At 35.0% G+C, this 15,874-nt stretch overlaps 1 protein-coding gene across 1 annotated transcript; it reads left to right on the top strand.

Moving 5' to 3' along the window:
- Window positions 1-5,670: 5,670 nt before the first annotated feature.
- LOC132750336 (inactive selenide, water dikinase-like protein) lies at window positions 5,671-12,048 on the top strand. The gene is made up of 8 exons (XM_060740297.1): window positions 5,671-5,816; window positions 5,914-6,157; window positions 7,248-7,351; window positions 8,104-8,253; window positions 8,778-8,890; window positions 9,293-9,483; window positions 10,323-10,535; window positions 11,669-12,048. Exons 2-8 carry the CDS (start codon window positions 6,154-6,156, stop codon window positions 11,851-11,853), a joined length of 960 nt encoding a protein of 319 aa, XP_060596280.1. The 5' UTR covers window positions 5,671-5,816; window positions 5,914-6,153; the 3' UTR covers window positions 11,854-12,048.
- The last annotated feature ends 3,826 nt before the right edge of the window (window positions 12,049-15,874 follow it).

The raw sequence follows: 15,874 nt of genomic DNA, 5'->3' as shown, positions 1-15,874 counted from the left end.
CGTAAGACGTTTTAAAGATTGTCCGCGACCAGAGGTCACTGGTGATCGTGAACTGGTCTTCACTGGTCGTAAGCTCTAATGTGACTGGGGCTTTAGTCATGTGGCCAGGTTGTTGTGACTGACTTTTGGCCTAGTGACCAAAAATTAATAGGGGCTATTAACTGGTCATGACAGACTAGTCACTAGGTCAATGTGAGAGTAATGGTTGTGTGCAGCAATTTTATGATAAAGTTATCACAAATAGTACAAAATAATATATGCATAAATTTTTTGAGTCATGTAGGCCACATTAATGACAGCAACTTGTTTTATTATATCACACCTTGAAATATGTACACCAAAAGCATTTTTAGTTAAATAAAAATATCAACCAAGGCAACTTGAGTTGTCGAGTTGTTGAGTTGTTGGTCGGAAAACGTTTTTATGTACAAGATGAATGTGACATTGACCTTTGACCCTTAAATCAATAGGGGTTATCTACTGACCAAGACCAATGCAGTGCTTGCACCTATGAAGTTTGAAGGTAAAGGGCCCACGAGTTGTTGAGATATTGATCAAAAACTGTTTTTACCTATATGGTCATTCAATGTGATCTTGATCTCTGATCCCTTGACCCCAAAAATCAATTGAGGTCATCTTCTGACCAAAATTAATATACATCTGAAGTTTAAAGGTCTAGGGTCTAAGGGTTGTCGAGTTATTGGTAGGAAACTGTTTTGACACACAAGCTCAATTTGACCTTAACCTTTGACTGCCTGGCCCTTAAATCAATAGGGGTCATCTACTGGCCAAGACCAATCCACCTATGCAGTTTGAGGGCCAAGAGCCCATGGATTCTCAAGTTATTGATCAGACAGCATTTTGACCTACAAGGTCAATATGACCTTGACCTTTGACCCCTTAACCCCAAAATCAATAGGGGTCATTGCCAAGACCAATGCACCTAAGGAAATTTGAGGGCCAAAAGCCCATGATTAATCAAGTTATTGTTTGGAAACAGTTTTAACCTACAAGGTCAATATGACCTTGACCCTTGAACCTTTGACCCCAAAATCAATAGGGTTCATCTACTGCCAAGACCAATGCACCTATGCCGTTTGAGGGCCAATGACCCATGGGTTGTCAAGTTATTGATTGGAAACCGTTTTTACCTACAAGGTCAATATGACCTTGACCTTTGACCCATTGACCTCATAATCAATACGGGTCATCTACTTGCCAAGACCAATGCACCTGTAAAGTTTGAAGGTCAAAGTCCCATGAGTTGTTGAGTTATTAATTTGAAACCATTTTGACATTCAAGGTCAATTTGACCATGACCTTTGACCTAAAGACCCCAAAAGCAATAGGGGTCAATTTCTGGTCATGAACAATTAAATTACCAAGTTTGAAGTTCTAAGGCCTAAGCGTTCTTTAGTTATAAATTGATCAGAAACCATTTGGTCTACCAACCGACCTACAGACAAATGCAAAGCAATATACCCTCACTTCTTCGAATGGGAGCATAATTGTAAGTACAGAGATGAGATAAACTCAATGGTTCATTACAAATTCAGACACAACAGGGTCTTTCAAAAAGAATTCTATCTGAAAGACCCTGGACACAATTCAGCAGTTCAGTTATGAGTGTAATCAAGTTTATAAAATGCAGGCCCGTCGTCACGATTTTGGGATTGGTGCGGCCAATTTGCTTGGTTTAAGCCAGATTCTAGGGGGGTACGGGGGGATGCTCCCCCGGAAAATTTTTTATTCTAGGATGCTCTCAGGGCCGTTTTCCCGTATATTTGGCACAGTTTACAGTCTGCCGTTAGTACAAGTTATAGTAATATGTTAACGATTTTTTACAGATTTAAGTGCGTCGTGAAGGACGGATAGGTGTACATAAAAGATGAATACATGTAATTGATATTTGGCAAATGAAAAGCAAACAATAACTGATGTTGTTATAATTCTTTAGATGTATTTTATCTGATAATTATAAATAAACAAATACAAGAAATATTACAGTACTAGGATTATTGTTTAACATAAATCACACAATGGTATAAGCTTAAATAACAATCGATGACATGATGGAAGAACAGCACATTATGAGTCAACAATAACCACCGTTTGTTTAGCATTAACTTGTATTTTGTTCACAATCATCTTACACAACAAAGAGTCTCATTCTATGTAAATTTGCCAAAAATACATCGCCGTCGTTCTCTAGTGGTAATGAACTCATCGGCAATTACACGTAAGTTGAGTGAATCTGTCCTGTACTTATGAATATGTAACACCATTAGATTGTTCAAGCGTACTTGAGACATTGTCGATCTCAGGTATGTCTTTATTCTTCTGAGCGCCGAGAATGACCTTTCACTGGTAGCATTAGTAGCAGGAATTACTTACAAAATCTTAAGCAACACAACGACCTAAGAGAACAGTGCTCGTTCTAGCACCGACTGTTCTGTTGTTTTCAAAACGTCAGGTAGAGTAATAGTACTATTTTCTGATTTGTCAAAATGTGAACGTAGCAGCTGAAGCTGCACCTCTAAGATGTCTCGGTTAATATCATTTCAATAGAAATCACAAACAAAACCAAGTTCTCTAGTGTACTCGGTCTTCAAAGGTTGTGCGGCCTTAATAAGTAAATCCTCCACGTTCTGAAGTACGCGATATCCCGGTTGGTCAAATCTCTCTTTAACACTGGCCATGGCAAGATCGATTGCTTCAAAGTACTTAGGGCGGAACACATCCTGCACTGTAACGGGGTGGTAGCCAACAATGTACTCACCAAATGTTCGTTTCGGAAACGAAAATGATTTTGGTTGATTTGGTTCCGATGGAATTGTGTCAAACATCATGATATTTTACTATCTTAAACTATTCATATTAAGATACTTGTATGTGAACAGAGGTAAAATTTAAAGAATTGTGATGTTACTATTTTGAATAAACAAAATACAGTGAACTGTTGGAAGCCACGTCGATGTCAATTAATGCCAATTAAGATAATTTCACACTTCACTTTGGCGGACACCGACATGTACCTGGTCAATAAACAGTGTACAGTTGTTCCTTCGCGTCATGTTTGTATATTACCGCGCAATTTGCATAAGGGGCTAGTTAAGTGTCAAATCGCTAAAAATGCGTTTTTTGTTTGTTTGTTTTTTTATCATTTTTGGCCAGAATATTGGTCCGGCCAAGGCCGGACCGGCCGGACCATCGACGACACCCTTGAAATGTAATATTTTACTTGCTATTTGCTTATTTTATTTTAAAAGAAAATTTTACCAGAAATAATTTCAATATAAGTTTTATTTTCATTTATTAAATGCGTACCTACGTACGATAAAAATTATATGTTATTGAATTTGCTGACATCCGAAAAAAGTTTTGTCCGAAACATAACACTTCTATATAAACATTGACCCCAAGAAGTTTTAAATGCTTATTTAGATAATTAAGTTACATCGTTTGATTATCACTTTCAAGAAGATGAAAATAATAGCTTAAAAATTTTCCAACAAAAAGTGAGAAAGAGATTTACCTGAGATTTTGTTCTCGACAGTGTTTCGTGATAATAGGTTGCATACCGCTAATTTATTTTATGAATATATTTGAGAACACTAAATTAGGTTGGTAAATATATGACAATATACATATAAAAGATAAAAATTACGACTTTGTTATTGTACTAACGTGTTATTCAATAACTATTACCGTGGAGATATGTAAATATCAACCGAATTAAGACTATTTTCAGTGATAGATCTATTGTGGAATAATAGAAAGAAATTTAATTATCTTTTGGTCGGTTAACTTATTTCTTTTTCTTTTTCTTGGTTATGCGTAATTTTACATGTTTTTCGGTATAAGTTTCTTTGTTATATCAAATACTTGAAATATATAACTCTAAATATTGTATCTGATAGTGTTGTTAGCTCATTTTACTATACCCCCGTAATCGCCATATCCCTTGCCATTTTTGGCGCCAAAACCGCGTTGACCCAATTGATACAAGGCTTCGACTCTTAACAATAATCCATTGACATTTTGCGTGTACCACTTGTTACTTACACATACAATGTAGCTTCAATGTAGCCGTGTACAAGTATAAATACATAGATATACCTCTTACTAGTTTGAAAATATGATTAAAAACCTTACTCAAACAAGAAATCTGAACTACCCTACTCAAGGACACAGAATATCATCAAAATTCTTTCTTTCCTAGGAGCATACGTCTTTGGAATAGCCTTCCTCTAACTGTTCAGTCTAGTCCCAGTTTAAACATCTTTACTGAGAGGCTTGACCCATTCTATAAATTCTAAATTGCACACTATGTCTTTTAAATTAATAGTCTTGTAGTACTTTTATTCTTTTAACTTTTTAATTTGCATATAAATAATTTCTTTTATTAACAGTTCCCTGACAACGCGCGTGCTAGTCATAATCAGAATTGATTGTTAAGCAGTATAATGTAGATGTAGATGTAGAGATGTAGAGAAAATAAAAACGAATGATAATACAAGGGCGTAATTCGTAAGAAGACCGAATCTTATGGGTGATGAGGATTTCCACCCCAACTCCAATCCACACACACATTTTAAGTTTTAGACCTCGCCGCGATCTTACAAATTTACAAAAAATTACATTTTCTTTACTTTACACTTGTATTTATTGAGGCCAACCATTTTGCAATTTGATGTCATCTGTACATATTTTGTCAATATATTTTGTTTAATTGCATATAGGGTCTATGTTGCTTTGTTAATTGATATTAATTAAAATAATTTATTTATATTCAACATTTAATTTCCTCAAAATTGTGGGCCAAAATCGACCCAAAACGTTCCTAGCCATTTATTTATTTATTCTTGCATGAAAACTAAAATATATCCTCTATGTGCGAACTTCATATAGATCTAATTATATTTAGATGCGCTGAATTATTGTGATACACAGACACTTGGGGTGTGGAGCTCAAACGCCTAATCCAAATAAAATGTATATTTGTCAATCCCAGCACATGTAATGGTCATATATATAAAAAAATTTATATAAGTCGTTTTGAAAAGAAAAAAAAACATATTTCAACGTCTATATTTATGTGTATCATTATAAACGTTGAAATATGTTTTTTTTTTCAAAACGGTTTATATTATATAAGTTTGTTAAATTATAAATGATAATTACATGTGCTGGGATTGACAAATATACATTTTATTTGGAATTTAAATGCGTTTTGAGCTCAACACCCCCAAGAGTCTGTGATTTATAAAGCAGGTGTGTCTTGTATTACCTTGAATCACCCAATTTATTTTATATTTCCGTGCCTTATGCGACAGCATTTTATAATGTAAGAAATATCATATTTATATAATAGGCTAACTTGTTTGTCACTGTTAAATTGCAGACTAAAAAAAAAAGCGAAAAAGGAACATGCAGAATTTAATTAATTACCACAAGATTAATTAAGTTTACCTTGGAAAACGAATCAGTGTTTTAGATGTAATGATGCAGTCTAAACTGGGTTTTACCACGGATTTATATTACATTATATTTATATAAATCCGTGGTTATACATGTATTACTTTGTGGCATTGCTTATTTGACGATGTAAGATATATATTGTTTTGAGAAAAAAAAAACACTACAGATACGTCGCATTTTTTCTTTCGCAACTTAAGCTTTAAATTATTAACAACTGATCCCTTAGCTATCACGTGATTTAAAATCTTACGTTAAACTTATCGACATCCGGGCAACTGAAAGTGCGCGTCACACCGTTGAGGGAGGTCGCCATATTTTACAGCGCAGTGCTTAGAGTGTGCTCCGTGTTCGAAATATATTTTGACATTTTTGAGACTATTTCAGCTGTAACATTGATACATTTTGATAATTGTTTCGTTATTTATGTTTCAGATTTAGTTTTGACTCATGGCAATGGAACCTGCACCCGCTGTGGCTCTGCGCCGTCCGTTTGATCCTGCGGCACACGAGTTGGATCCTAATTTCCGACTTACAAAGTTTGCTGACCTGAAGGGATGAGGGTGTAAAGTCCCTCAGGAAGCACTGCTCAAGCTTCTTGAGGGACTCCAACAGGACAGCAATGCCCAGGCTCAGGAACAGGCGCATTTCCAGTATGTGGCCCAGATCCCGCGCATGGGTAACTTTTTTTTAGCTTTTTTTATGCGAGACATTCGCCATTGTCGGAAATTACATTGGTCAAATAGTTTTTCTTTTAAATGTATTCTTTATATTTTGGACAAAGCCATACTATACATAATATTTTTGTTACTATAATTTGTGATAATGTTACGATGTATAGAATGAGCATATATTGGTAAAATAATTTCATCGAGCGAAATATTTGTTTTCCTTTCGAACTTCAAATTACAAAGATGGCCGGTGAAAAGTGGAGCTGTCACGTGATGTCTGGTCTAGTGGTCACATGGTTTCTATTTATAGTATTATAGGTGGTACAAACACGGTTGTCATTTAAATAATTTTCATTAATTGATTTTAAGTACAAAATGTTTATGCAAATTGCTATTCAACCTTTACTTGGGCTTTAACCCAATAAAGTAACACAGGAAAGATTTATTGATTTGGTAAAATATTGTCCACAGAATATTGTTTTGTTGTGTTTAAGATAATCTAGAGGAAAATGCTTAAAATATTTTTAATTCTATGTGTGCATAATTTAACAGGTGATAGACTTGTGAAAAAAATTGTACACTGCAGACCTAGTAGTCTTGTTGTGTTTAATTAGATATAGAGTCAATACAAATTAAATGTACATAATTCAATACTTAAACAAATTGAAATATATATGTCAATTAAGAATTCTAATTTTGATTGAATGGCTTTAAATAGACATCAGTCTAGATATGTTTCAAATAATGTATTAGCTTAAATCTTTATTTAATGTAAATAAGCAATGTTAAAATTGTTGTATGTATTTGACTTTCATTTATAATATTAGTCATCAAGATTTTTGACGGGTTATATGGCCCTTATATAAATGTCTGTTTGGATATATAACCAGACATGCCAGGTTGTATTGCAAGCAACTGTATGTACGGTCATATAACCTGTTAGGTATATATATAACAAATTATAATACAGCAAACTTCCTTCTTTTTTTTAGAAAAAAGTGAGATGTAATAGAAAATTGAAACAGCAGCTGTGTATATAAAATTTATTATACTGTTGTGTGTTTTTGATAATAATTTATGTGTTTGTTGTTTTTCCAGGGATTGGTATGGATGCATCGGTGACACCACTTCGACACGGTGGTCTGTCTCTTGTGCAGACAACAGATTTCTTCTATCCATTGGTAGATGATCCCTACATGATGGCAAGTATTGATTTTTTTATAAGAACTGCATGACTTAAAGATTACTTTAAATTTCAAACCGTTCTTGAATTTTTGTTTGTGCTGTCTGATCAAATATTTTAACTTGAATTGAAGACTATAGACTTTTTTATGCCTAGCATAAAGGTATCTTTCATTCTTTGTCCTTCTTGAAGAAATGTTGCATTAATGTGTACAGTGCAATATGAGATGTTGGAGAAGTGACAAAAAAAACAACAAATACACATACAATACTATTATTAGGCTTCTGGGCAATTTTAACTGTTTAGTGTAAATACATGTATATTATTTAGAATCCATTAAAGGAAAGCAATTTAAAGCCTTGTACACCAACCTAATGAAGCTGTACAAACTTAAGTTGATACAGTGACACCTGTATAGAAGCATGTCCAATGAATTACTTTTTTGTAGGGGCGTCCATGGCCTAGTGGTTAAGGTCGTTGACTTCAAACCACTTGCCCCTCACCGTTGTGGGTTCGAATCCCGACAGGGACTTTGGATTTTTTCATGTGAGGAAGCCATCCAGCTAGCTTACGGAACGTCAGTGGTTCTACTCAGGTGCCCTTTCGTGCCTGAAAAAATGCACGGAGGGGCACCTGAGGTCTTCCTCCACCAGTAAAACTAGAATGTCGCCAAATGACCTATACTGTGTCTGTGTAACGTAAAACCCAAAATCAAACAAACAAAACTTTTTTGTAACCTCAACATGGTCAACATGATTATAATTATTACAGGGCAAGATAGCTTGTGCTAATGTATTGAGTGATCTCTATGCAATGGGAGTGACAGACTGTGACAACATGTTGATGTTACTGGCTGTCAGTCAGAAGATGTCAGAAAAGGAGAGGGACGTTGTGGTACCTATGATGATGAGGGGCTTCAAGGTAAGATTCGTAATTCTTCACTAATTCACAACGCAATTGGCCAAATTTGTTGTTGCTAAAAATGTAATTGGAAATGGTGTAATAGTTTGCAGAAGCTTGATAAAATGTTACAAGATTCTGTTTCAGTACTTGCAGGGGAAGGCAATATGTCTTGTTTGTAGAACTTTAGATAAAGTAGATTTCAATAAGTTAGAGACTTTGAATTATTTCATGTAAGCTAGCTAAAAGTTTGGGGTTCTACTTGTTGCTGATAAAAAGCAAAAAGGGGCCTCTGAGGTCTTTCTTCAACAGTCACATATAACCATCAAACTGTTCTTGTTACTTAAAACCCAATAAACAAAACTGATTTCAATGATGAATATATATGTGGCAATTTGCTATTATTCTATGCAATAATCTTCAGATATGTGTTAAAATGTTACCACCAAGGTAAATTTTATTGTTTAAATTCCAATGCATATCTTAAAATAATGATTCAAGTCAAATTTCTATAGATAATTAACAGATGGTATTATATTATACAGGATCTAGCTGAGGAAGGAGGAACTAGTGTAACTGGAGGTCAAACTGTGATGAACCCGTGGTTAACTGTTGGTGGTGTAGGGACAACAGTCTGTCAGCCAAATGAGTTCATCATGTAAGTTGTGTTTACTCTGAAATCTACTTTACCTTTATACAGGGATAAAATTTCATTAGTTTCTGAGGCTTTATGTGCCTTTAATACAACCTTTCAAATTCAATTTACTGACTTGTCTTTTGTTTTTGAGTCGATGGTTAGTTTGTGTCTCATTTCTTGAGAACCTGCAATGAGAAAGGGTTAACATTTAAAACAAGCAGGGTGTATATTACTTTTAAGACATAAAAAAGTAACCGAGTAAGATAATTTGATGTAACTAGGGAAGAGAAATTGAATGTTTCAAAGTATAATGTTGAATTTCCCATTACCTTAAATAAGAAATAAATCCAGGGATACAACCATTTGTTTAGGAATATTTCAAATTCTATTATTTTACTGTTATTTTTCTATATTTACTTACAGGCCAGACAATGCAGTGGTCGGTGATGTTCTAGTTTTGACTAAACCTCTAGGAACACAAGTTGCTGTCAATGCCTACCAATGGTTAGATCAACCTGAACGCTGGAACAGAATAAAACTTGTTGTCACAGAAGATGACGTCCGAAAAGCCTACCAGCGTGCAATGTTTAGTATGGCAAGACTTAATAGAACAGGTAATAAACAACTTCAATATATATTTATATTGACACTTTTTGTCCTGCCTTGTGGCTGAGGGGTTGTCATTAAGGGTTGAGGCATCGGCATTGCAGCCACTCTTTATCCCTGCCTGAGGCTACAAAATGGGTTGGAATTACTCGAGTCTATGCATCTCTTCACGCCAGTAGGTGAGGTGGTTTTGACCCCTGGTGTTGCTCTAAGTTTGTAAAACGCAAGGTTAGTCAAAATCATCTTTAATGTTTCGGCCCCATATGACCTAATTTGTGTTAGTGCACCGTTAAACGAAACAAGCATATGATTGGTCACAAGTTTGACTTAAACTAACAGTTGTATTTATAGAGTTATACTGGTTTATGTTGAATAAAAAAATTTAGCTCCAGTTGACAGAGTTATGAAGTGTAGAGATTTTGCAATGTTGTTGTCTAACTAAAGGATTGACATGCAATAAACCATTAAAGGAATAAAAATATTAAGTGATGGAACTCAAATAAAAATTTTGAGAGGGGGAGGAGCAATATTTTAGTCAATAAAGTCTAATTGATTAAAACGAATTACCATAGAGAATGTATAGGTGATAATAAATTAAACTACAGTATTTGCGTCATTAGCAAAATTGTTAATTTACTCTGACTTATGGGATCTGCTTTATTTTCTGTTGCAGAAAAGTGATAATGAATGAAATATGGACATCTTGAAGTAATTTATAATGCAGATTTAGATTTCAATTGATGTAAATTCATATTATACACTAGGGGTATCTAAAATGAATAGCTTTTTGTCATTTTCAAGAATACATCATTATTTGTCAGTGAGTCAGACATTATGTATGTTACAGCTGCAAGACTAATGCATAAGTTCAATGCCCATGGTGCAACAGATGTGACAGGATTTGGCTTGCTGGGTCATGCCAAGAATCTGGCGTCCATCCAGAAAAATGAGGTTTCTTTTGTGATCCATAATTTGCCAGTCATTGCAAAAATGGCGGCCATCAGCAAGGCTTGTGGGAACATGTTTGGTCTTCTCCAAGGACAGTCAGCAGAAACCTCTGGTAATTATACTATGCTATATTAATAAAGGAGCTCTACTGAGATCCAAAAACAGAAAAACATGAAATTTGAAATCTTTGCATAGATCAACTGTGACTTGGCAATTTTGCACATATATAATGATTATTCTGGATAAACAAGAGTAAGTCAGTGATCTGAAATTTTATGCACAAGTTTATGTTCCAGACATCCATTAAATGGTACATAAATCTTTAAAAAATATTTCCAGTCCCGTCATGTCAAAAATCTATGTGGATTCCTTTAAAAACATTGTCATTATTTGTCACTATTATAGATCTATACAAATTATAGATAAGCTAAGTAGCCTTTTTATATTGACAAGAATGTTGCAAGAACTAGAAAAATGTTTCTTCACTGTTTCAAAACACTGTGACCACTTTATTCTCTTTCATACACATATGTTGTGTGAATCTTGACACAAAGATTATAAATACATCATAAGTTAGGTTTTTACCACCAGTTGCTCATTGTGCATCTCTGTAATAAAGATAAGTAGGGCTGTCATTGATGGAATATTTTGTATCGATATATCGAGGGACAAATATCGACGATATATCGATATATTGACATTGACAGTAATGCAATGAAAAACATTTAAATGTATATTATAAATTGGGATCATGGTGTTATGCCTGCATCTATTAGACATTGCAAATACTTCAAACTAACATAACAGAAAATTTGTTTTTTTCTGTTATTTTTGTCACTGACATTTGAAAACCAAATTTAAAGTTCAAGTTAGCCAAGAAAACTAGAAAAAGTTACTTCTCTAATTAGGCAAAAAAGAGAGGGAAATATATTTATTTTAGCTTGTATCTATATCTGAAAGTGTGTATCAATATTGTACCGGATGACGAATATCGATGATACATAGATATTGCAATATTCAATGACAGCCCTAAATATAAGTAGTTTTAAAAATATCAGCTGTTAACTTTAAGACCACAATTTCAAACAATTAAAGGCCTTAAAAATTAAATTAAGATGATGAGCTTGTTTTATTCAGGGTCAGATTGGCTGGAGATCTTAACAATACCAAGAAGTCTCCTTTTGATCAAAGTTTGTAATTAATGACAATCATGATAAATTCTCATTAATATATTTTTCGATGCAGGGGGCCTTTTGATAGCATTGCCAAGGGAACAAGCAGCAGCCTTCTGTAAGGACATTGAAAAACAAGAAGGTTATCAGTCATGGATCATAGGTATTGTGGAGAAAGGAAACAGAACAGCACGCATCATCGACAAGCCTCGAGTCATTGAAGTACCTGCCAAAGACCGTGAAGGAGAACTTTGGTAGCCAATGTTCAAACTTTTAACCAACTGCAGTCATGTGTATATATAAACATTCCTTCATTAAGCGCCTTTATTAAGACAATTTTATTCTCAAAAGAAGACTTAGTTCTTTTGTCTTAACAGTCTCCACACAGATTGCATTGAAACATATGTCTTCAGTTATAAAGTGTTTTCTAACACAGACTAGTTCTTACAATTTTTAGCTCACCTGTCACAAAGTGACAGGGTGAGCTTTTGTGATCACTTTTCGTCCGGCGTCCGTCCGTCGTCCGTCCGGCCGTCCGTCCGTCCGTCCGTCCGTAAACTTTTACTTTAAATGACATCTCCTCATAAACCATTAAGCCAATTTCATCCAAACTTCACAGGAATGTTCCTTTGGTGGTCACCTTTAAAAATTGTTCAAAGAATTTAATTCCATGCAGAACTCTGGTTGCCATGGCAACCGAAAGAAAAAACTTTAAATATCTTCTTCTAAAAAAGCCTAAGAGCTAGAGCTTAGATATTTGGCATAAAACATCTTCTAGTGAGTGTCTACCAAGTTTGTTCAAATGAAATGCCTGGGGTCAAAATTGGCCCCGCCCTAGGGGGTCATTGATTTTCCCTATATGCATATAGTAAAAACTTAAAAATTCTTCTTTTAAAGAACCCAAAGAGCTAGAGCTAAGATATTCAGCATGAAACATCTTCTAATGAGTGTGTACCAAGTTTGTTCAAATAAAAGCCCTGGGGTTAAAAATGGCACCGCCCCAGGGGGTCATTGATTTTCCCTATATGCATATAGTAAAAACTTACAAAATCTTCTTTGAAAGAACTCAAAGAGCTAGAGCTAAGATATTCAGCATGAAACCTCTTCTAATGGGTGTCTACCAAGTTTGTTCAAATAAAAGCCCTGGGGTCAAAATTGGCCCCGCCCCGGGGGTCATTGATTTTCCTTATATGTGTATAGCAAAAACGTAAATAATCTTCTTTGAAAAAACCCAAATAGCTAGAGCTAAGATATTAAGCATGAAACATCTTCTAGTGAGTGTCTACAAAGTTTGTTCAAATAAAAGCCCTGGGGTCAAAATTGGCCCCGCCCCGGGGGTCTTGATTTTCCCTATATGCATATAGTAAAAACTTTAAAAATCTTCTTTGAAAAAACCTAAATAGCTAGAGTTTAGATATTTGGCATGAAACATCTTCTAGTGAGTGTCTACCAAGTTTGTTCAAATAAAATCCCTGGGGTCAAAATTGGCCCCGCCCCAGGGGGTCATTGATTTTCCCTATATGCATATAGTAAAAACTTAAAAATTCTTCTTTTAAAGAACCCAAAGAGCTAGCGCTAAGATATTCAGCATGAAACATCTTCTAATGAGTGTGTACCAAGTTTGTTCAAATAAAAGCCCTGGGGTCAAAATTGGCCCCGCCCCAGGGGGTCATTGATTTTCCCTATATGCATATAGTAAAAACTTACAAAATCTTCTTTGAAAGAACTCAAAGAGCTAGAGCTAAGATATTCAGCATGAAACATCTTCTAATGGGTGTCTACCAAGTTTGTTCAAATAAAAGCCCTGGGGTCAAAATTGGCCCCGCCCCGGCGGTCATTGATTTTCCTTATATGTGTATAGCAAAAACTTAAATAATCTTCTTTGAAAAAACCCAAATAGCTAGAGTTTAGATATTAAGCATGAAACATCTTCTAGTGAGCGCTACAAAGTTTGTTCAAATAAAAGCCCTGGGGTCAAAATTGGCCCCGCCCCGGGGGGTCTTGATTTTCCCTATATGCATATAGTAAAAACTTAAAAAATCTTCTTTGAAAAAACCTAAATAGCTAGAGTTTAGATATTAAGCATAAAACATCTTCTAGTAAACGGCTACAAAGTTTGTTCAAATAAAAGCCCTGGGGTCAAAACTGGCCCCGCCCCAGGGGTGTCATTGTTTTTAACTATAAGTGTGTAGTAAAAACTTAAAAATCTTCTTTTAAAAAACCCAATGAGCTAGAGCTTAGATGTTTAGCATGAAATATCTTCTTATGGATGTCTACAAAGTTTGTTCAAATAAAAGCCCTTGGGTGAAAATTGGCCCTGCCAGGGGGGGTGGGGAAGAGGGGGAAGGACCGGACGGGGGCGGGTGAGATCATTGTTTTTCATTACATGTGTGTAGTTAAAACTTATTATTGTGAAACATCTTCTAATGAGTGTCTTCCGAGTTTGTTCAAATAAAAGCCCTGGGGTTTAAACTGGCCCCACTCCAGGGCCTATACAGGTGAGCGACCTCAGGGCCATCATGGCCCTCTTGTTAAATTGACTGTATAAAATTTCTGTTAATGATCTTTCTACCATGATGAAATTGGTAATCTGTTTTGTTAGTTAACCAATCATGTTTAAGATTATTTTTTTTCCAGCAAACTTTCTTGTTTAAGATTTTTTTACACATACAACATCATATGTAGATTTTGATATCAACATCTTGTCATTTTTATGCGTACATATTACTTTTCTCATGCTTTCTTCATTTTTATATCTCCATTACACATTCATGTTCATTTTTTTTGTTGCTTTTTTGTGGGTTTTGGCATGATCTGAATAAGTACGTCCCCAGATTTCACCTCCATATCAAGAACGTTGTTGTTCAGAATGGTAACGAACACCTGGCAAAATGTTGGCTATATTCTGTACATCAAACCTTGAGATCATTATCACCAGGATCCATCTTTGCTGTATGAACGTGGAGATTTTGAGCAGGTCTCACACAGACGTACAACATTGATGAGATTCCTTCAGTGTTGCATCATGTGCCATTTCTCTCTGTTTGACGGCCCTTCAGAAAAACACTTTCCAAGGGGAGGTAACTGAAGAGTCTGAGCAAAGGTAGAGGAGTGGTTACAGGAGGCTATACTGTTCCCATGCTCATTTATACAAAAGCCATTTTAAATTGGGGACTACTTTTTCTGCCTCATATTACCATTTCATTGCTATCACATTTTTGTTCAAGAAAAAGTAAAGAAGTCAAGAAAGTATGTCATTCTTGTTTGTTGTTGCTTTATTCTAAAATATAACTTGCATCCTATTGTTGTCGTTATAAAACTGCAGTTATACTCTTGTTATATGCCTAAGTTTACCTGCTACTGTTGGAAGAAAACCAGAGATGACAGTTTCTGCACAATTTTATTGGCCACAGTTCCTTTTAGAACATATTACTGTAGCGTTCAGTTGGTCTGTCAATTTGCACAGTATTTTTGGAAAGACTTGCATTGATTTATATTTGAAATGCGAGTATATATCAATATGCAGAGAGCCAGTCAAGTTTAATTATCCCATATCCATGTATTTTAAGGGGGTATAAAAATGACATTTTCAAAACGTATAAATAAATAAAGCTTGTCAAATTGAATAAAAATTGCTAACCTATTGCACTTCTTAATGGGAAGCAAGCACTTTTTGACAGGAATGGTGCTCGTCTGCCATGTACATGTATATAAGTAATGGAATTATCAAAATATGTGAGTTTTTGTGGCATTGTTTCTTAAAAATAGATATGATAGAATAATTGGTCTATATCAATACCTGTCCATTAAATTTTAAAGTGAAATGTCAATAATTCCACAAAATGTTTTGTTGATAGTATCATACATGACAACTAGCCACATGTCCCTAGGGTCAAAATGGCTGTTCCCCACAGGTAACTTGGTTAACATAGATTTTTATAGTAAAAATAACTTGCACGACTTATCAGAAACTACAACAATGCCTTCAGCTTAGAAATTTGGCATGTAGCATCACAATTTAATAATTCATATCCCTGGGGTCAAAATCGGCCCTGTCCAATGGTCACTCTGTTTATATAGACTTGTAAAAAGGGTTCCCACCGGTCCGGGATGGTCCTTGAATTTTAAAATGTCCATTCCCAATCTGGAGTAGTCCGGATGCTTGTCTAGATAATTGCTCAAATGAATTCAAATATGGGTCATCTAATGAAAAACTAGGTCACAGGAGCTATAAATATAAAAGTACTGTTACCCAAATATCCTGGAAATTGGTCTGCAA

Source organism: Ruditapes philippinarum, unplaced genomic scaffold (genome assembly GCF_026571515.1).
Source record: "Ruditapes philippinarum isolate M1 unplaced genomic scaffold, ASM2657151v2 ctg3574_1_1_1_1, whole genome shotgun sequence".
In the NCBI taxonomy this organism is placed as follows: Eukaryota; Metazoa; Mollusca; class Bivalvia; order Venerida; family Veneridae; genus Ruditapes; species Ruditapes philippinarum.
The sequence above is the reverse complement of the archived record's forward strand: the minus strand, read 5'-3'. Positions and strand labels throughout refer to the sequence as shown.

What these genes read in the sequence shown, in the direction of transcription:
- LOC132750336 (XM_060740297.1), top strand. An exon ending in CAGCCAAATGAGTTCATCAT is followed by an intron (nt 8,891 to 9,292) that starts GTAAGTTGTGTT and finishes ATTTACTTACAG; the next exon opens with GCCAGACAATGCAGTGGTCG. An exon ending in GGCAAGACTTAATAGAACAG is followed by an intron (nt 9,484 to 10,322) that starts GTAATAAACAAC and finishes TGTATGTTACAG; the next exon opens with CTGCAAGACTAATGCATAAG.